The sequence below is a fragment of the Malaya genurostris genome, chromosome 2 (assembly GCF_030247185.1).
Source record: "Malaya genurostris strain Urasoe2022 chromosome 2, Malgen_1.1, whole genome shotgun sequence".
NCBI lineage: Eukaryota > Metazoa > Arthropoda > Insecta > Diptera > Culicidae > Malaya > Malaya genurostris.
This window is the reverse complement of record NC_080571.1, coordinates 79,963,019-79,985,580: the sequence shown is the minus strand read 5'-3', so window position 1 is coordinate 79,985,580 and position 22,562 is coordinate 79,963,019. Positions and strand designations below refer to the sequence as shown.

Below are 22,562 nucleotides of genomic sequence, written 5' to 3'. Positions count from 1 at the left end.
ATTGTTCAGTAATTCACATGCTCATTGCCGAAATTTGTTATTGTACAGTTCTGATATCTCGGTAAAGAGCATTTTATTGCCGAGGTTTGGCATAATATGTTGCTGCACTTGTCCGTAAACAACAAATATACCGAAATCAGTAAATCCGTTTGCCGAGATTTCGAACAGTGTGTCCGCTTTTACTGAAATTCGGCGCAACACTTATCATCTAATGTCACCTATCGATTTTGTACAGCACCGAACGTCGCCATTTCTCATGGAGCTGAAAAATAATTACGAATTTGTCGAATGAAATAGATTTCAGTATTACGTGAAAAGCTAAGTGGAATCAAAATGTTCTTTTTATATATACTTTTGAATATTTGTTTATTCCCAGGTAGAGAGACATTAAAAACAAATGTTTTTATCTGTGGTATTTCTGTTCGGGATTTGTTTTTTTTTAAATGGAAGTGAGCATTAATAAAATACACTCATTTCCCAAACTTAGACTTCGAGATAAATTTTCCGTGCAATAATAAAGAAAAATCCTTTCTACATTCGATTATTGATGACTCCATGATAAACAATAAAGAAAAATCCGGAGAGATGAACAATGATTACTGATGACTCCATGATTTGATCCCGATCGATTTTGCGAACTAACTGTAAAATTGCTGCTGACAAGTTCGACAATAATTGACAGTTGAGGATTGCCGAAATTCTCAGTAATTATACATTTAACCGAGACGGTTACCGAGCCCTCGGCCGACGACCTCGGCTGTGCAAATCTCGACAATTATTTCGCCGAGATTCAGCAATAAAATTTTAGTGTGTAAGAAATCGTTAAAAAGACAATCAAAAAATTTCCTGCCGATTCGACAGCTCTTGCTTAACGTATCATTTCTAAACGAGCAGCACCTCTGTATAGTCCAATCCACGTGCGAATGTGTTGGTGTGGCAATTCTCAGCAGTTGAAAGGTTAATGCTAGTGTAAGTATGTCGAAATAACCCAGTGAATTTTGTCGAGCCGCATCGTGCCAATTATTGAAGACATATATGCAATAAAAAACACTGCAATGCCAAGAGAACAGTTGAGAAAGACATAAAATCATTCATGAAACTCTATATCACGTAATGGAACTGTCTTCTACTTGGTTCATTAGTTCATAGCTTACGAAATTCTATATGCATTTTTCGCAGTGTATGATTATGAGTCAAAAATGTTTTACCTCAGTGTAAAATTGAACCCACAACAAACTTTGACTTCGGTTCGCACACATTCTAATTTCGTATATGAATAGATCTGCGCACTCTGCATTGGTGTGAGTAACTGAGACGTCAAAGTGCTCAATTTCATTTCAACGTCAATGTGCCTTCTATGAGCATCATTTTCGACTTCAATACAAGCTGTCGAAAGTAGAGTACTTTTTGACATGTAAAACTAAATGAAATACTACCCACATCCATATTGTTTGTCAATGAAATAAATGGATTAAACAATAAGTGGTTAAAAATCTTTTGAATGTTTCTTGGAAGCGAGAGAATGGTATTTTGAAAATCAACAGAATTTGTTCATGGCTTGCCTATTTCTCCAGTTTTAGTAAGTTTTAGCATAATCCTAATTTAGATTTTTGTTTCAGCAGTTCAGTGATTTCCTTAAAGAGAAGTTCACCTCAGCAATGTTAACACATTTGGCATCTTTGCGCACTAATTGCGACGTACACTGTTTGATTTCTGAATCTTCTAAAAAATGGACTTGAAACTGGGCAGTAAATCATCTAAATTTTGACACGTATTCTCTTCACCCAATATTCAGGAAAAAAATACACGTTTTTTTAATCCGCATTTTTTCCAGAAAGTAACCAATGATCAAGTTCAAATGTATTAAAGATGATACTTTTAGTGTCCAGAATGTTGCCCAATATGCGACGTAAGCGTTGAGTTACACTTTGCTGGGCTAACCAAAACAATCTAAATAAATTTGTGTTTAAAATCAGCCCTAAAATCTTTTCAAAATTTATCCTAACGAAAAAAATATATTTTAATTAAACTATTCTAATGACAAGAGGAAGGCATTCTCACACCATTAGGTGGATTAAGAAGAGGTTTTTGTTTATCATTCTCTGCAAGTAGTTAGTGAGAAGGATTGCTAAGAGTACCCTAATTATAAAGAGACCATTCACTACAATTTGAAGCTCCAATGTACATTCAAGCCGATCGTCAAACGTTATGAAATAAGCCTTCTTCTGTGACAGTATTGACCATAAAGCAACATTCTAAAAAAATTATCCAGTTATGGAAAGAAGTACCATTTCTATCGGGCTCTATGAGTGAAGCCATGCTCATTGTCAATTTGAATAACACCAAGCAAAGAAATTTTCAGAATCCTGGTAATAAAAATAATAAAGAAAAACAAATTAACACACCATACAAGTCCAGTATTACTTATTTGTGTCAAATCAATGACCTTCGCTTCATCTTCAAAATTCACGAGCGCCTTTACCTACTTCCACCAGTGAAATAATTTTCTGTGGAAATCCGGGTGCATTCACCTCCCTTTTCCAGCAAGAATCCTTAGAATTACGTGAATTCGTCTTTGGTGCTATGCCGGAAGAAAAACCAATTATCAATTAATTCTTCCGGTCTACAATAAAACTTCAAACAACAAACAAATTATAATTGCATCCAATAGAATGACCCGTAGAAAGAAAAATATCATGTAATTGATCTCTTGTAAACGATTTCTTCGGCACTTTAACAAAGCTACGGCGCCGAGCTGTCAAACAGCTTTCAAAGGAATAAAAGAATTTTTAAGAAAACGTTTTTCAAACAGTTGTTCGCAAATTTCAATTACTGTTTGCCAGATCAATTGTTGAAACCTAAGACAAGACCTGACATCTGGGGGGGCTGCCTTTGTTCCAAAATGGACCAGTTTCTGATTGGCTGATTTTGATGTTGCTACCTGGACATTGTGAAAAGAAAAAACTTTGGCAGGGTACGCGAGCAATGATGCCAAGTATGAAGAAAATCAGAAAGCAAGTTTATTAAGGCCATCGTCCAAGTACCATGCGCGCGGGTGGTTTTAGGAAATTTTCGATGGAAATTTTGAAAAATTTGACAGAACCAAAAACATACAGACCTTTGGAATACTTTTATCTATCTACAGGGTGAAAATGGCTGGAAAATTCGGAGGATTTTCCAAGTCTTATCAAAAAAGGCGGGTGGGTAATGTCAGAGACATAACTGGATGTCGTGAATACGAAAACAACTGACATGTTCCTTAACACTTCCGAATATCAATTGTATGAATTATGCACGCATTTCCCTTTTTCACATTTTTCGCAAAAACAAAGAAAGCTTCACTTGATCTCGATTACTGTGAATTTCACACAGCGAAAAGTGCACAAATCTAAGCAAACTGTTCTTGATTTGCAATAAACTGAGGATATTTCCCTACGATTTGCAAACAACAAATCCTAATAGTTCTTTAGAAAACTTTTAGAGCCATTAGAACGGCTGATATTGTGCAATGCTCTCCACCGTTGTTTTTTTCCCAATGCTAATGACTGGCAGCTGTGACGTAATCGCTCTTGTCGAAAGCGTGCAGACGACACAAAACACATCTGCTCGCAGTGGCGATACAATCCAAACTGATTCAAGTTTTGTTGAGAGCAGTGATGCCACTTTTTCCTGAGGTGAAATCCGTAGATAGGTTTCAAGTGTACTCATACTCATACATTTGCATATAATTATTTTATGTCGTTTATTTAACCCCGCACGTAAAATGGGAATCTGAGCTATAACGACAGGAATCCAGAAATGAGTGATCGGTGGCAAATAGATTACTTATATAACTTGACAGGCCAGTAATAATTATGCAGATGATGTAATAATATTTTAAGTGTTTTTCCGGATAATGGTCAATAAGTCTTTTGTCAACACCTACTTTTAAGAGTAATTTCTGAAGTTTTCAAATCAGCCGGACGAAAGATAAAACAATTACTGTTATAACTGACTGCCAGTGAGCCCAAAGTCATCCAGAATCTTTCTTTAAAATGAATTTCCGTAGATTTCAAGAGATTCATCCGTAGATCCGTAGAAAAGGCAGAAATCCGTAGATCTACGGATAAATCCGTAGGGTTGGCATCACTGGTTGAGAGGCTTGTTTCTACCTGATTTCGTTTGTAGCTTTTTCACTAATAGGCGGTCCTAACGGCTATAAAAATAGCCGCATACAGAATTTTAATGTCGATTATTTCATTTCGGATTTGCATATTTTATTGAAAGAAGCTATCAATATGCTGTAGGGATTCGTTTCCAGCATTCAGAATAGTCAAATTGCGTAATTCTCTACGACATTAAACTCTGGAACATTTTTCGAAAAAAAAAGGCTTCACTTGATCTCGATTACTGTGAATTTCACACAGCGAAAAGTGCACAAATCTAAGCAAACTGTTCTTGATTTGCCGTAAACTGAGGATATTTCCCTACGATTTGCGAACAACAAATCCTAATAGTTCTTTAGAAAAATTTTATAGCCATTAGAACGGCTGATATTGTGCAATGCTCTCCACCGTTGTTTTTTCCCAATACTAATGACTGGCAGCTGTGACGTAATCGCTCTTGTCGAAAGCGTGCAGACGACACAAAACACATCTGCTCGCAGTGGCGATACAATCCAAACTGATTGAATTTTTGTTAAGAGATTTCCCTTTATGTGATTTCGTTTGTAGCTTTTTCACTAATAGGCGGTCCTAACGGCTATAAAAATAGCCGCATACAGAATTTTAATGTCGATTATTTCATTTCGGATTTGCATAATTCATTGAAAGAAACTATCAATATGTTGTAGGAATTCGTTTCTAGCATTCACAAGGACCAAATTGAGGAACTCACTGCGATATTCACCACTTTTCGGAACATTTTTCCCGGACGATTTGTTGTACAGCAGCAGATATTTTGTTCTCTTCCTTAGAACGCGTTCTGATTGGCTGGTGTTGACATGGATTAAATGAGACAGGTTTTTCAATAGTGTACTATTCAAATACTTCAATGCTTTTGCTGTACACGTTTAAATTGAAAAATTTCGATTCTATTGGTAGTTAGATTATATAAATCCTTTCACAGATCACTGAGCTATGAGCTTTAAAAATACGAGAAAGGCAAACGCGCCTTATGAATTATCCTCTTTGATACTCGTTTATACCAAACATTTCAGAAAAGTTCAATTTTGAATTATTTGAGACTATGTTCCAAAACTGAAAATTTTATCATAAAATTGTGATCATATTTCCGATGGCATGTCGCAAGAATTATGTTGATTCATTAGATACAACAATAGATATTCACGATCAAAAACTTATCACTCTCTCAGAGGGTAAATTTTGAAAAGGCACCCCATAGTAAAGTAAGTCGTATTCACGACAAAATAGCTCTTAAAAATGAGTGTTTTTGTGATCTTTCACAATTATCTGGAAAAATAATGCGATGACATAAATTTTTTTTTCAAATAAACCTTTTGATGGATACAAAGAGTACATTCGGACACATTTTTGGAAAACCTTTTCACGCTTTTCATAGAAAATCCACGAATTTCAAAAATTTCCACAAAATCGGTTATATGAAATTCGTTGATTTTCCATGAAAAGCGTGAAAAGGTTTTCCAAAAATGTTTCCGAATGTGATCCTTGTTGCCAGCATAAGGTTTTTTTGAAGAAAAAAATTTCATTCCATCGAATTATTTTTTTCAAATAATTGTGAAAAATTACAAAAAAGCTCATTTTTTCAGTGCTATTTTTGATAAGACTCCTCCGAATTTTCCAGCCATTTTCACCCTGTAGATAGATAAAAGTATTTCAAAGGTCTGTATGTTTTTGGTTTTGTCAAATTTTTCAAAATTTCCATCAAAAATTTCCTAAAACCACCCGCGCGCATGGTACTTGGACGATGGCCTTAAAATGTATAATTTTTGCTCACCAATGAAAATGAAAATTTTCGGAGAATGTTCCACTTTTTTCAATCTCATTGGTAATAAATGTTTATAGTGTTTGGTAATAAATGTTTATAGCACTGTGTAATTAAAGTAGGCATCAAGCCGTTTTTCTTTTTAGTGAATTGAAGTGTAACCAAAAAAGATTTGTTAAATTAGTGTAAACTCGAAAATGTGTTTAGTTTTACGAGAAGAATGAACTGTTGTGTTCCACACTGTGGTCGTACTAAGAATTTGTAGCCAAACCTGACTTTTTCCGGTTTCCAAAAGATCCGGTAATACGTCAACAGTGGATTCGATTTTGCGTTCAACATGAGATATTCCGTGTTTTGTCATCAAAGCTCAAATAATTGTTTTTAAGCATTAATATATAATAAAGAACTGCATTCACCAAAACCTTTTTCATGTTTATTTTAAATCAAAAACCTAAAGTCTACAAATTTAAATGTAATATATTTTTCCTAGCATAGTTATTAAAAAATCGGTAAATATGGCTACACTGTAGCCGATACGTTGGTATTTATTCCACAGGGCGAAAATGACGAGAAGGATGATTCGGAAGGAAGAATAAGAAGCCAGTTGTCAGGTCTTGTCTTAGGTTGAAACTGGATTCGTTCCCGCATAGTATTTAGGGTAACAGAGGTATTTTGGCCACTTCATATATTTTGGCCCACCTAACAAACTGTATATCGATGTTATGTAACCCATGTTGCATCAATTTGAAGCTAATCACATTAAATTACCTATTGTGGAAGGATTTTTCAAAGATATTAGAACATTTGATGGATATTTTTACAAAGTGGGCCAAAATAAAATCAATCTTAAAGTGGGCCAAATTACCTCTGTTACCCTATTCCGTAGTCACTATGGAAGCGTATTCGAAAATTTTGCTTTTCGTCCATTGAAACAGAAAGAGTAAATATTGTTGCTTGAAACTACAAAACTAGATACTTGATGGGTCTCAGTGAATTAGTTTATTTCAATGAATATTTTGATAAAAATAACAAATATTTGACTTGTGCTTTCCTGTCAGTACTGGAAATGTTAGTCAGTCTAGAACTTGAAATGTATTTAGAAAAACACATTTTGAAAAAGTGTTGATTTTCAGCAGTGTCAAGTAAACCTACACTGGAAATAAAAACTACCTATTATTTGACTTCTTTTTGCCTAATTTTGAGTTCTTTTGAATCTTTTCTTTCATTCGCTCCTTCAATTGTTGTCAAAATACAAAGAGCAAACCACCCAACAGCGAGAGTGTCGTTCAATAAGCTAAAATTAAGTAAACTGTATTAACCTGAAACTGAGTCAATACCACTCAACTGTAGCGTAAATATAACTCATTTTGAAGTATTTTTTGTACGTGCCATACGAAAACTACCTAGAGCCACTTTACCTAAAGTTAGGTTATTGATTGGAACCCTCAAATTGGGTGTAATGTACTTAGAATTAGGTTGTTTTGCGATTCCGTGTAGATTTCCCACAGTACGGAGACACTGACAGTGGTATATGCAAGAAATCGATGTACTTTTTTTTTCAATAGCTGCAGTGGTTGCGTGAAATGCGCATGAAATTTTATACATCCATTTTAGGAGCATTTACGCACCCATTTCTAACCAGAGCCGCTTTTGGTGACACGGGCTGCTCAATTGCATTACTATTACACTGAGGAATCTAGATGTATTTTAATTGAGATTGAAGGTATGCACTTCAACCGGGTTGGCGGTTCAATGCATAGGACGCTGGTCTCACAAACCAGTTGTCGTATGTTCGAGCCCCGACCTGAAAGGATTCTCAGTGTCAGTAGGATCGATACGAGCGATAGTACGAGCCATGATTCTGTACACTAAGAACCGGCTGCGAAGTCTGTTGAAACAGAAAGGCCAAATTCCACAAAAGGAATGTAATGCCAAGATTTTGACTTTGACTTTGTATGCACTTCAGAATAATACTTATTTTTTTATACTTCATTACATCCTATGGTTATTCCTTTTTATTTTTATTGAAAACAACATAAATTTGAAGCATTGAAGCAGCGAATTAGTACACCGAAATGCAAAAAACAGCTTCTGAAAGCTCCACAAGTAATTGAAAAATGTTAATGAAAATCCATTTTGGAAAACATCAAGTAGTCATTACTATTATGCCGTTTTTCATTGAAAAACACTGGTGGCGTGGATTGCTCTGATTTTGCACTTTCGAGCAGAAATGCAATATTTTGACGGTGTATCATTGCAATTTCTGCTCGAAAGTGCAAAACCAGAGCAATCCACGCCACCAGTGTTTCTCAATGAAAAACGCCATTAGTAAACCAGCAGATAACATTTACTGAAAGCATGGCTGCCAATACACTGTACAAAATTTTCTCACATTCGCTGGCTGATCCAGCAAAGCAAAACAACTTTCTCGTCATCTCAATTTGGTCTTTCCCATTGCATTCCCTTGCAGGTAGTGAAAAGATCTTTCGGATCGAAACGACGGCCATGGATCGGTCGTACTACCGCCGGTCGGACACAAACCGGCAACGGCTAATACACAAAGCCAAAATGAAATCCCTCCGGATATCGGTGGTGATTGTGGTGGTCTTCATCGTCTGCTGGACGCCCTACTACATCATGATGTTGATATTTATGTTCCTTAATCCGACCGAACGGGTAGGTATCAAGTTTCTGTGAGAATCACCTGAACCTCGCGACCGGTGCCACACACACGCACACACACCCGAAACACCTAATCCATCCTTCGTGAAATGAAATAGAAAATATGGAATCCTAACCGTGAGATCATAATTCACCTCACTGCTTACATACAAGTCGCCTTACCATGTTCGTGTTCTGCTTATCTTTCACACGCTTCCACAGCTCGGCGAGGACCTACAGGCGGGCATATTTTTCTTCGGGATGTCCAACAGCCTCATTAATCCGCTAATATATGGCGCTTTTCATCTCATCCCGATCCGAAGGAGACACAATCAGTACAATCAACATGTAAGGTAAAATATGTGTGGTGATCCGTGCTTTACGTGGCACTTTGGTTGCTTGTTTTATGTGCTGACACTATGTACAGGATTCACTGCAGGCATTTTTCTTCGTTACCGCATTCTGACATAATTACTGTGCGAGCTGTGATTTGGCGCTTTAGTTGGTGAAAATCTGTGTAAGGATTGGCCCATGCCCGAGAGATTTCTTCGAGTAGCAGGGAACATTAAGCCAGTGGATAGAAAAGAACGAACAATTTACAGACGGCGGCATAATTTACTGGAGTACTGGAGTTTCGTACTGCAGCAGGGCGTTTTTTTTTCTTTTTGGCTGCATGCATACTGTCTAGTTGTTTTTATATCGTCTTTACACAACAGCATCATGAAATGCATTCAAGCTTTTTGCATTACAGCGTTATTCATCTCACAAAGATGCTTTTATCTCATATTTTAAAACCATTACTTAGGGTGAGATTTGGTATCTCTGTTGGAAGGGCCGGCATAAAAAGTAGGATGAAAATTGGTGCGATTGATTCGAGTTTTTGCTTCACTGAACACAATTATTTTATATCTTTCACGCCAATTTCACCAGTATTTTGTTTCGTAGGACCGGAACCGATATAATGATAACGATTGTAGAGAAATGCGTCAATAGAGGGTCAGATAATCAACCAAGTAGTGTTGCAAACCCGAACAGAACAGTATGCAAAAATCGTAGCAAATATAGATTTTGTTTTTGTTAGACAAACATTTTTCCCTCAAAAATGCCCACTCTACAACATACTGAAGTTTGATAGGGACCATAATAACCTACCTTTGCACAAAGTTTCATTGAATTCAAAAATGATGTTTTTTATAAATCGACATCGTTTTTTTCCAGTGTAGGATTCGAATAGACGAATTTGTGCCAAATCGTATTCGGATCAAAATTGATCTAGACAGTCTTTTGAAAAGAGCTAGTCTTTTATTTTACCATTTTTTTGCCAAAAAAATTTGTCAAAAAATAACAAATCCTACTGAACAATTTTTGTGTTATTGATGTCTGAGATTGAGCCTAATTGTCCAATAAAAACTCCGATAAAATTACTTATTCCACACTGAGAAAAAATCCATCATAAAATTTTGAAGTCAAGTTACAAAAAACTTTTGTAATGATGCCTTTCTCATATTTAATACTATGGTATTCTCTTCAAAATGTTTCTTTTCGATTTTTGAATAAAACCAAGAGATTGTTTGTGCATTAACTAGTATAACATACAGAATGTAACAGTGCTTTGCTCGCGACGACGATTTAAATTTTTGTTATATCCGAAAATATGCGGTATTTTTTTTTAAAGCCCATGAAACCTTTCATTTGACCATAAGATTGGGAATATTGGTTTTGAGTCCAGTTTAGAAATTTTTTTACGGTTTTTGTTTCGCCTGTTTAAGTGGTGGTGTACAATATTGGACCCACTTTACCCTAGAACTTCGGAACCGGAAGTCGGATCCAAATGAAATTTAGAAATTCCGTATGGGACCGTGGGACCTTTCATTTGAATCTAAGTTTATCAAAATCGGTCGAGCCATTGCTGAGAAAAGTTAGTGAGATCAATTTTGGAATATATGACCACTATTTCCGGTACTTCCGCAACTGGAGACCAGGATAGCCGGAATCGGTTTGTTTAGATGCCTACTGATAATGGCTACCAATTTGTGTAGTTTCGAGACCAGTTTAGAAAATTTTTGTCGTGAATACGACTTACTTTACTATGGGGTGCCTTTTCAAAATTTACCCTCTGGGAGAGTGATAAGTTTTTGATCGTGAATATCTCTTGTTATACTTATCGCAACAACATATTTTTTTCTCCATGCTATCAGCAATATAATCAGGAATTTGTGATTAAATTTTCAACAGTGTAAAAAAACCATAAATAACTCAAAATCTATTTTTTCTCAAACTTTTGGAAACAACGAGGAAAACTCATCTCGTTTGCTTGCCTTTTTCGCACCAGGACGACAGTTTTGAGGTAGTCAGGCACATATCTACTGGCCGAGTGTAATAGTTAAATCTTGACCGAGAATTATTCATTTTTTCTAGTACGTTAGACGGAACTGGATATCGTGCTGATGTTCTTCACCACCATCAGTAATAATGAGGTGGTAAAAACTTCAAATGCTCAGGTGGTGCTCTTCTTCGCATTCAGACGTCGTGGCTAACAGTAAACCAGCAGTAGTAGAGAACGGAATTTTTAGTTAAATTTGGTAATCTCAGAACCTAGATTCTGGTCCACCTGAATTCTAAAGTTAATTTTTATGTGGAGCACATTTTTGTTTTCTATATATTAAAAACTCACGAAAAATGTGGTCAGGTTTTGAACAATTACAGCTCAGTCAATTTTGTATCAATTATTAATATTATGTCACCATTTGATTGGAAATATTTCTACGTATTGATTTGAATGTTCATAGCCATGTATTTTTAATTGTATATCATTGATATAATGATTAATAGCTAGCAGTGTCCTAATTTGTCTGCAAAAAATCTCCGGCATACTGGATTATCCTGCCATAGTCGACGGTTTTGAAGAAGTAAGCGATATATCAAAGGGAAAGCATCCCTTTTGAGTGCATAAGATTAATTTCTAATTTATATAAGATGAACTCGATTGATAATGAGAATAAGTTTACCACTTCAATCGAAATCGCAGAAAGGTAGAGAAATAAAAATAACTGCTTGCATACAAAACTTGAATACAAGCTTGACGAAGAAAAGCTTAAGTATCGATATTCGTATCGCAATCATTTACAAACATAATTGCATACATTTGGGCTATTGATGTAATTTCGTCGGCTACAAAACAAATTCAAATCACGACAAATAATCTATATTCTGGGTTCGCAGACTCTCGTGCATTTACGGATTCAAATGTGTGACGATTAATTGAAAATGTCGACCATTAGAAATTTTGGTTGCCTTGTTCCACATCAATGGCTCGAACAACCCCATGGGGCTGATCCTTGTAGTTTTAAGTTCCGAATTTAGTTTCATACTTCTATTTCAAAATTTCGTTCCAGATCACAGATTCAGAATTTAAAACTAAAACTCTAGAACTGAATCCTATTTCAGGATTTTGAAAATGGTTTCAAATTCAGTTTCTTATTCAGGGATTCGAATCCAGAGATATGAATCAGAATACATGAACAAAATTCAGAATATGAATTTTAGATCTGGATTCGGAAACTAAATATTGGGTCTGAACAACGAACCTTCATTTAAAAACTGAATTCAAAACATTAATTCCTGAATTAAATTTCAGAATTTAATTCATCAATTCAGTCTCAGCATTCATTTCCAGAATTCAGAACCTACATGTTGGAACTAAATTGTGGACATGATTTCTGGAATTAGATGCTGGAACTGAATTCAGTTCCTATATTAAGACTTGGAATTCAAGTTCAGAATTTAGTTCTATAACGCAATTTGGAAAATTCTAAAAATAACTTCAGTTTCTTACTTCTAGAACTAAATTTATGACCCGGGGTTTTTTATCTAGATTCCGAAAATTTGCAGCTGAATTCGGAGCGTGCCCCAGATTTATATATTTGTTCTTAAATTTTAACAATTACAAACATTGGACAAATTACGCAAAGCGGTTTTTTAGAACCACTCAAATATTTCCAAAGGATTTTGAGTATTTCTACTAGTATCTAAATCTACAAAACTGTATTCGTTCCGTGTTATTTAATGGTATGGTAGAATATGTTTGCCGTCAATTAGTCGCACTGTAGTATAGATGCATCGTAAAAATTCTGGAAGCGAAGCAATGAAAGTTGCAAAGTATACACAATCTAATACGAATGATTATCTCTATCCGGAAGTGAGAAAGAAATATGTCAGTTTTATTCGTATTCACGTCCTCCAGTTATGTCTGTGACATTACCCATCCGCCTTTTTACGTTTTTTGTTTCGCCGGTTTAAGAGATGGTGTACAATACTGAAAACACTTTACCCTATAACTACGGAACCGGAAGTCGGATCCGGATGAAATTCAGGAATTCCGTATGGGACCACGAGACCTTTCATTTGAATCTAAGTTTGTCAAAAACGGTTCAACCATCTCCGAGAAAACCTAGTGAGATTATTTGACACACACACACACACACACACACACACACACACACACACACACACACACACACACACACACACACACACACACACACACACACACACACACACACACACACACACACACACACACACACACACACACACACACACACACACACACACACACACACACACATTGCTCAGCTCGATGAACTGAGTCGAATGGGTATACATATAACACTTGTCGGTTTCACTAGTCGGTTTTTCAAGTGATTGCATAACCTTTCTATATGAAAATTTTTTTTTGCGTTTTTTTGTTTCGCCTATTTAAGAGCCGGTATCCAATTTTTAACACATTTTACCCTGTTATTCCGGAACCGGATGTCAGATTCGAATAAAATTTGGGTGTTTTATTGGGGACTTTGAAAACTTTCATTTGAATTCAGTAAGGAAGTAGTTTGAAAAAGAATTTTTTTCACTAATCACCCTGTAATTCCGGAACCGGAAGTCGGATTCAAATAAAATTCAGGAACTTTGTGTGGGGACAAGACCTTTCATTTTAATTTAAGTTTATGAAAATCGGTTCACCCATCTCCGAGAAAAGTGAGTGCAAAAAAATGTTACATACATACATACACACACATACATACAGACATCTTGCGTACTGGACGAACTGAGTCGAATGGTATATGCCACTCGACCATCCGGGCCTTGGTTCAAAAGTCGGTTTTCATAGTGATTGCATAACCTTTCTATATGAGAAAGGCAAAAACACCGTTTTTTATTTGAACAGAATTTTGTCTCAACATAGATGATTATGTTTTCTGTCAACCTTCCATATGTGGCAACAAGATGGGCACTTTTGAGGGAAAAAAAGCTTTTCTAACAAAAACTGTTCCTTATCCAGCACTGCTAAAATCGAGAAACTAGCAACAGGGAATTCGGTGAATTTTTCTCACAAATTGAGTTGAATTGTAATCTTGGGTGATAATGATCAGTTAAGCTTTCGATTAAGTTATAAAAATAATTAAGTTTGGACAAGAAATAATTTTTGTTTCGATCTTGCAATGTATGAACGGTTGGTAAAGAACTTTGGGTCTTGGGACAAAATTGTATAACAATCGAAAAGAATTTTTTTTGAAAATCGATTTTAACTATTCAAAGTCAATTTTCATCAGTGTAGGACTCGATAAGCATTTTTCAGTATTTTTACTTGAAAATTTGACTGATTTTGTGAAAATTAATAGTGCAGCACTTTTTTGAAGGATTAGTCATCAGCCTGCAAACGAACCTCCAGAATAACCTTCGTGAAAAATAGTCGTGGCGACCATGTGCCCGAAATCAAATTTAAATGTTAAATGCCAAGAAATTATCTACCAAATAAAACAAATTTTGGCCATTTCATAATTTGATATGTGTTTTAAATAAAACTCTTAAAAAACACCGTTTAGTTGAGTAATTATGTGATTTTTTTGCAAACTTTCAAAGCTTCACTTGCAGAGTTATCACGGTATAAGGCGGAACAAACGAGAACAAATAAATTACAATCAATCATTCAATGGGATGCCAACACGGGACCTTCGTTTGCCGATTTTGAAACAGACCGTTGAACCGAATGCCACTTTTTTTCGTTCAACCCGGCAACCAGAGATCAATAGTTGAGCCATTTTTAATATAAGGAGTTGGAGCCATGTTGGACTAGTAAGGAGTGTATCGAAAAGTAGTAAGCAACATTGATTATTGAATAAAAAAGCGAAAAAAAAACACATTTTGACATCAGTTTTCGATATATTATAGAAAAATTACATTTTTATGCATTTCACTGATTATATTGAAGAAAATGCTAGTTTCGGTGAAACGCTCGCACTTTGGACTTGACATTCCTCATTAAATTCTGAACAGTTACTTTAGTGACTTTCCTGGTGGCAGCTGTTCAGTTTTTTTTTAACTCCTGCATGTTTTGGGACACTGTACCTTCCTTTCGAAAGTGCCGCTTGACAATTGCCCAATATCTTTCAATTGGCCAAAGATCCGGGCAGTTCGGTGGGTTGATGTCCTTTTCCACGAATTGTACATTATTTTTTGACAACCACTGTAGAACGGAGTTGGCGTAGTGGGCTGAAGCCAAATCCAGCCAGAAGAGAGGAGGAGCCTCATGCTTTCTGTTCAGTAGCAGCATTCTCTTCTTCAAACATTCTTCCTCGTACACCTTGGCGTTAATTGTGCCCTTCGTGAAGAAAATCGACGACCGCAAACCACAGGTACAAATTGCTTGCCAGACCAACACCTTCTGCCCAAACTTTTCCATCGCCACCGTGGTGTCAGCGTCGCACAGTGGTCCAAACTTGAAAAAGACGGTCAAAAGTCTGTACTGACTTTCACTGATTTTTAAGAGCTAACGTGTCTTCGAAGAAGTTTTACAAGATTATATTACGCTTCTTTTGAAAATGGCACCTTAAATTTTGTTAAGGGAGTAGCACCAATTTCGAATAAAAATATTTTTTTTTCACAAACAAATTTTTTTTTCTGCCTCATTTTGAAGAAAAAAATATTTGAAGTATTTTTGCTGAATATATAAATAGTGTAAAAAAATTAATTTTTGAGATATATTTACTTTATTTCAAAAACTTTTTTTTTATTTATCTACGTAGAATCTACCTCTATTACCTAGTATCTACTACAAAGTGCGCGTAAACACGCATAAGCATGCTTATGCTTGCACGCGCAACTTGAGCAAATTGTTGGGATTTTTATTTTGTTTACTTTTTGACAATTAACAATATTAGAAAAAATCTAAGTGGAACTCGATGCAATTCTTTTAGGCCTTTTCAAATTGGGTTTTAAGTATTAAAAATCCGAAAAATTATCAAAAGTTCAACACATATTAAAAAAATGTAAAAATGTTTTCCAATCAAAATATGAAAAAGTATTGCAAAAGTATAAACCTTTACGAAGAGATTTCATTTTTACACGTGTAAATAAATTGAGTTATCGCGAAGCAACACTCTTTTTAAGATGATATATTGATCGTGCGAGGCTCACTTAGAGATGTGCGAAACAGCTCATACCGGTAAGCAACTCCGAACCGATCAGCTCACTAAAGGGAATCGATTCAATGCATCAGCTCATCAGCTCATTTAAATTGAACTGAAGGTTTGTTTCGAGCGCCGTTTTTTTTTCGCGCCGTTTTGTTGCGCCGTTTTTCCTTCTTATCCATGATCGAACTCAGTGATGCACAAAGAACAATGCTATGCGAAATAACTTGTTTGCTAATTATTATTATGTCATGTCTACTGAGTGAGAGGTAATATTTCTTATTGACAACGGCTCATTCAATCTGTTAAAGAAAGATAAATACACATTTGGAAAAACGAACAAAAGCTCATGCACACATTTCTTCTCATTTATAACTCGCTCTTCAAGAGCCGAAAATCCGTTCAGCTTGTAGCTTGTTTCCACCTTACCAGCAGGGATGCGAGGTCATTTTTTTTAAATCTGTGATCAAGCCAAAAACCTGTCTGTGCAAATTTGTGCACGTTTCCCCGTTTCCATAATAACTAATCCGAATCATTTTGGTAAGCAAAAAAAAGCTCTCACTATTTACGAACGCTCTGTAATTTTTGGTGCTAAACTGTGATCAATTTCAAAAATCTGTGATGGATTTCAGAATCTGTGTAAATCTGTGACCATTTTCAGAAATCTGTGAAAATCTGTGCCATTTTTTAAATATGTGCAAAAGGTTGAAAATCTGTGGAACACAGATTAATCTGTGAACCTGGCATCCCTGTTTACCAGTGCGGTAAACTGGTGAGCTGCGGTTCTTTTAAAAAGAGCTGTGAGCTATCAGTTCACTTTAAAGATTCGATTCACTGGAATAGCTCAGGAGTGAATTGCACATCTCTACGCTCACTGTAAAAGTGAGTTACAGAAATAGCAGACGCGTGACACCCTCCGTTTCTTAATCATGCATGGTTTCAGCACGGCCATAGGTATATAATTCCCTAACAGTATTGTAAAAGTTTGCTGCATTAAGTTGTTCGGTACAAGGTTTCCTAGGTAAAAATAGGTAAAATGGTGTATAACTTTTTCAGAAAAGCATAAACCTATGCATTACCTTCTACAAAATTATAGGATTTTATATTTTCTACAATTATTCCAAACCAAATATGTAAAAAAATAACTTGAAACAAGTTATGATTGGAAAACTAGTTTTAAGGGTTTTTTTTTTATTTAAAAGATGTTTTTTATTCAGGCCTATTTACGTGGCCGAATTTGCCGATTTTTTAAATAAATAATTTTTCGAAGTGGATCTCGTTGTCACTCTTTTTCTAGGAGGAGAAGAGCTTCCATTTCCCTCCTGCGAGGGTTGAGGGGCACTTTGTTCGTGGCTCGTCTCGTCCTCCATTGCCGCATCGGTAATTTTGTTGTTGATTTCCGTCTTCTTTTCGTTTTCCTTGTTGTTCGCAGTCTTGAGCTCGTTGCTAGTTGCTGTAGAAGCGCCTTGTTGTACATTGGTTGCAGTTGTTGGTTGGTTTGATGGTGAAACAGGAGTACTACGCTCACTAGTTTTCGTTGTTGAACGGTTGACCTTGTCTTTTGTTGAAGATGTTCTTTTCGCAGTTTCAGTGCAAGGTTTACCGTAGTGTGCAGGTTGTTCACAAAACTGACATGTAACCAGTTGATTTTCATACGTAATCAGCGTTTTACACGGATGTTTCCCGTCTTGATTACAAATGATGTAAGATGGAATTGCTTTACGTAGTTGCATACGTACCACTCGCACGCCATTCCCGATACCCGGAAAAAAAATCCGCCATACTTCCCTTTCGATGGAAAGAACTTCACCGTACTGCGACATACTTTCCCGAACATACTCATCGGTGGACTGCGGAGGAAGGTCATGCACGCGTACTTGTATGGCATTGTCCACCATGTGCACAGGAATTTTGTATTTAATGTTGTCACACTCAACGCTGTGCACCTCGTTGTTAACCGAAGCGAATGCAATTGCATCCCTTTCACGTTTAAACATAATGTACACACAGTTAGACGCCTTGTTGAATTGAATCTCAGTTACATTATTAGCGTCTAGATGCATTCGTTCTTTAAGTAAGATTTCAATTTCATTTGCTGCTGGTCTAACTTTGCAACGCTTGAAATCTATACAAATTGAATTTGGCCTTGTTGGCCAAGTTTCAGGCTTTGTTAAATCGTATTTGACCATTCCGTACACTCTATTGTTCACTGCACTGTATTGTCTTTGTTTCTTTTGCTTCGACCGCAAACGATTTTCGACTGCGTTGGCTGAGATGCGAGCACGAACTGTTTTAAGGGGGTTGTCATAATTCAATAACTAAAACAAACTTTGGAATGGCCTAAAAAAAAGTTCCATCGAGTTCCACTTAGAATTTTTTTAAAGTATTGGGCATATCTTTTCCTATAAATTTTGTAAAAATCAGCTGCATAAAGTTGCATATTTCGCTTCGGTGTAAGGTTTTATCATAGGTAAAAAAAAGGTAAAATGCTGTATAACTTTGCCAGGAAACAACAAACCTATGCACTACCTTCAACAAAAATATGGAATTTTTTATTTTCTTCAATTATTCCAAACAAAGTATGTATAAAAAAATAACTTGAAACAAGTTATGAATAAAAAATTTATTTTAAGGGGGTTGCAACAAAAACGCTTTGTATATCCGAAACGGTGCGACCTGCACTTTTGGTATATTTGACAAAGTAAATTTTTTTAATAGTTCTAAAAGTTTGTCGAAGAAAAAAAATTTCTATCTCTTCAGAAAAAAAGTTATGGTTATATTTTTGTGTCAAAGTAGGCCATGAACAATTAGGGATAGAATCAAATTACGCGGTATATATTTGTCAATAATTTCTTAAAAGCAACTATATGCATTAAAAGAACGGTTTGGCAGCTACTGATTTATGTCCACGTTTTTATTGATTCGAACCACTGTGCGTCGTCCAGGTCCTGGTACACCGATTTCGTATAATATTGCGGTCCGGGCAGCGCTCTTCCTTGGCGTAGGTTTCGTCGTCGATCAGGATGCATCCGTCTTTATTCTGTAGAATCCGGTTATGCGCTCTTGTTTTGGCCTGAACTTGCTGTACCAGGAACTTTTTCGGCACCTTCTGTTTCTTGTACGTTTTCAGGGAGTTCCGAACTTTGATCCGTTGAATCATCCCGATGCTGGTGTTGAACTGCTTGGCCAAATCCCGCGTCGACGCCAATGGGGTTTTCCTGATGTACTCAACCACTTTTAAGTCCCGGCCGGGCTGGCTGGGACCCGTTTTTCTACCGGATCGGGGCAAATCCTTCATGGAAAGGGTCTTACCGAACTTCTCGATATTTTTGAAACTGGTGTGGTGCACTTCACTTCACCCGTTTTGCAATTTCGTTGTACGTGACACCACTTTCTGAGCACCTAGTGTGCAGAATTCTCTTTCGCGTTTCCGGATCAATTCGACTCATCATTGAAACGATAAACCGTACCGAAACCAATCGATTGCGCTGCTGTTATTGACATGTAAACAACCATGTCACCGCAAAACACGTTGCAAAAAATTAAGCCATTTCAGATTAATAACTGTTTGTATGTTGCTAACTACTTGTCGATACACTCCTTATAACTGGAGAATTTCCGAAGTTTTTTCCACTTATTTTTTTAAACTAACACTACATACCTGTACAATACTTCTACTTCACGTAGAATAACAACCAACTTTTTCCAGTAGTAAGGTAGCACCTGATTTTCACACTATGTTTGTAGGAGAAAAAACAACAACAAACCGTTCCAGCAAACTGAACGATTATTTCTTTCAGTATGCCATTCAACAACGTTCAACGACCAACAAAATATGACCGCTTGCTGAGTGGGTTCTCGGTTGAATAAAAAGCCTTTTTATTTTCATTTCGCCCTCTCAGCAGGCCGTTTAATTTTGTTGCTCTTTGAGCGCTTGTTGAACGACATATTGCACGAAATATTCGTTCAATTTGCTGGAACGGTTTGTTGTTTTTTTCTCTTGCAAAAATAGTGTGAAAATTAAGTGTTACCTTTACATAGAGAGAAAATTTGTTGTTATTCTACGTGAAGTAGAATGATTGTGCAGGTATGTAGTGTTAGTTTAAAAAATAAGTGGAAAAAACTTCAGAAATTATGCAGTAAAACTAGTCCAACGGGGCTCCAACTCCTCATGTTAAAAATGGCTCAACAATGGATATCTGTCTGCCGGGTTTGTTGAACGAAAAAAATGGCATTCGGTTCAACGGTCTGTTTCAAAATCGGCCAACGAAGGTCCCGTGTTGGCCTCCCGTTGAACGATTGATTGGTTGATTTAAAAAAAATTTCGGGATAACACCAGATCTCGACATTTCATGCATAACAAACAAACAACTTCTATCTATGGTTCTTGATATAAAATTCTATCTATGGTTCTTGATATAAAATCTGAGTATTATTCAGTTTTTCTTATAAAATGATGCATAATTGGAATCAGCTAAGTGAAATATTACCATTATGCTGAAGAATGAACAATTTCGCTATAGGCAAGAAATCAATTATAAGAATATTTTGGTTATAAATCGGATGACTAAATTAACCATCGTAAACAACATGCACAAATAGGTATCTCTCATATTAGCCAATTACTCAGTGTTTAAAACCATACATAGTTAGTGCCTGTTTTACTAGCGAACAAAACGTGTCGTAAGCCCACTGCACTCAATCACTGAAAGTATTCCGAATTTCTATGCGTCAGTTTGTACGATGATTCGTTCAATTCATGCGGTTGTAATTTTTTGCGCCTTATTTTGGCACTGAATTTCACTTTAATGCTCGTTCATACTAAACATTTTAGAAAAATTTAATTTTGAATTATTTGTGGTTATTTCATGCTACTGAAAGCTTTATCATAAATTGCTAAATATATTTCCGAAAAAAATAAGTTGCTGCTTTAAACACAGCAAAAGGTATCCAAAATAGGGTTCTGCCTATTTTTGTACAGAGTGAATTTTATAAAGGCGTCAAAATTCTTTTTTTAGGAAAATAGAAAAATATCTCTAATGGCAAATTGAAAAATTACGGATCTGAATTGACCGTATATTGTTCTCTCGTGGAATTGCCAAATGCGTGTAAATAAACCCGACACAATGTGGGCTCTTTTTAATAGGATTTGAAAGAAAATATTTTGCTTTCATGTTTCTGTATATATAAAATACAGTACTCTACTTGGTGTGGCTGTAAATATAAAAAAATATGCTAAATGCTGCTTATGCTCTCATATGTAAATCCAATTTTTGAGCGTAACCGTTGATGCTAATGCAATTTTGTTTCTTTTTCTTGTATCCAAACCAGGGAGGGATCGGCCTATTTTCAACGATCATCTACCTGCAACCACCAGAATGGAAACAACACTTTGCAGCAGTTGCAGCCTCAGCCCCAGCAGCAACGAAACACTCGTCTTACCGTCAATAACAAATTGTCAAATTCACACTCGAACCTGGCGGAGGAAATTTCCCTCATGTCGCTGGAGAAGGATCTCAAGTGTCTGGACGAAAACGTCAACCAGATTCATGTCAAAGGCAGCTCGACCAGCAAACGCAGCCTGGCCCAAAAGTTCTATTCGCTGACTCTGCTGATACACCGGTCGAGGCCTACGAAGCTATAGAAATGATCGAGCGAAATCGTAATCACCGCCAACCGTTGTAAATTATAAGTCCATTCTTCCTAATGACTACTAAGTGTTGTTTGTGGTTTGACCGAGAGTTTGAGCTACTGATGTATTTTATGTACACCTGCATAACATTGTTAAGGCTAATTATTCAGAAGAAGAAATACAAAAACAAAAATCCATGACTCAGTGATGCTCAAATATATGGCCACGGAGAACAAGTGATAAACGAGAAATTATCTATTATACGATATATGAACCTTCATTATATTTCGCATCTGTCATTGAAGAAGTAAATCGAATATTTTGATATAAACATATGTTTTATTTGTTTCCTTTACTAAATTTAATACCCACTAGACTTGATTACGAAATTATACCCAGACAGGTAAAATGCATGATAATTCCGTGAACGTTACAATGTAGGCTATGCTCGTTCTCCACGTTCCCAGGAAAAGCTAGAATTCTATCTCGTTAAACTTATCAGGCATCTAATCGAGAAGTTTTCTCACGGGTAAATGTTTACAGACGGTCCGGGTATGGTATGTCTTCCACACACACACACAATTGAGTGCTAATACAGATTATCAACTAAAGCCAGACACGCGTGATAACGCAGTGTAATTATAACCTTTAATGATTATCATGGAAAGTATTAGTGATTCATATTCACCGCATTTATATCGATCTGAAATTCTGATCCATTTGACTATGCGAACCAAGTTAGCCGCGGAAGTTTTTATTACTACTAAATGGATCGCTTATCATTCCTATCTGTCTACTAATTTCAACAAATGACAGTTCACATCTTTGCAAGAAATTTACACTGATTTCATCCCTGTTCT

At 36.2% G+C, this 22,562-nt stretch overlaps 1 protein-coding gene across 1 annotated transcript in view; it reads left to right on the top strand.

Moving 5' to 3' along the window:
* The window catches only part of LOC131427107 (gonadotropin-releasing hormone receptor), a 190,246-nt gene extending 168,245 nt beyond the window's left edge, over positions 1–22,001 (top strand). The window contains exons 5-7 of the mRNA XM_058590031.1: positions 8,414–8,619; positions 8,827–8,957; positions 21,402–22,001. Coding sequence (XP_058446014.1) covers positions 8,414–8,619; positions 8,827–8,957; positions 21,402–21,714 — 650 coding nt within the window. The 3' untranslated portion in view covers positions 21,715–22,001. The remainder of the gene's footprint in view (positions 1–8,413; positions 8,620–8,826; positions 8,958–21,401) is intronic.
* Positions 22,002–22,562: the final 561 nt, after the last annotated feature.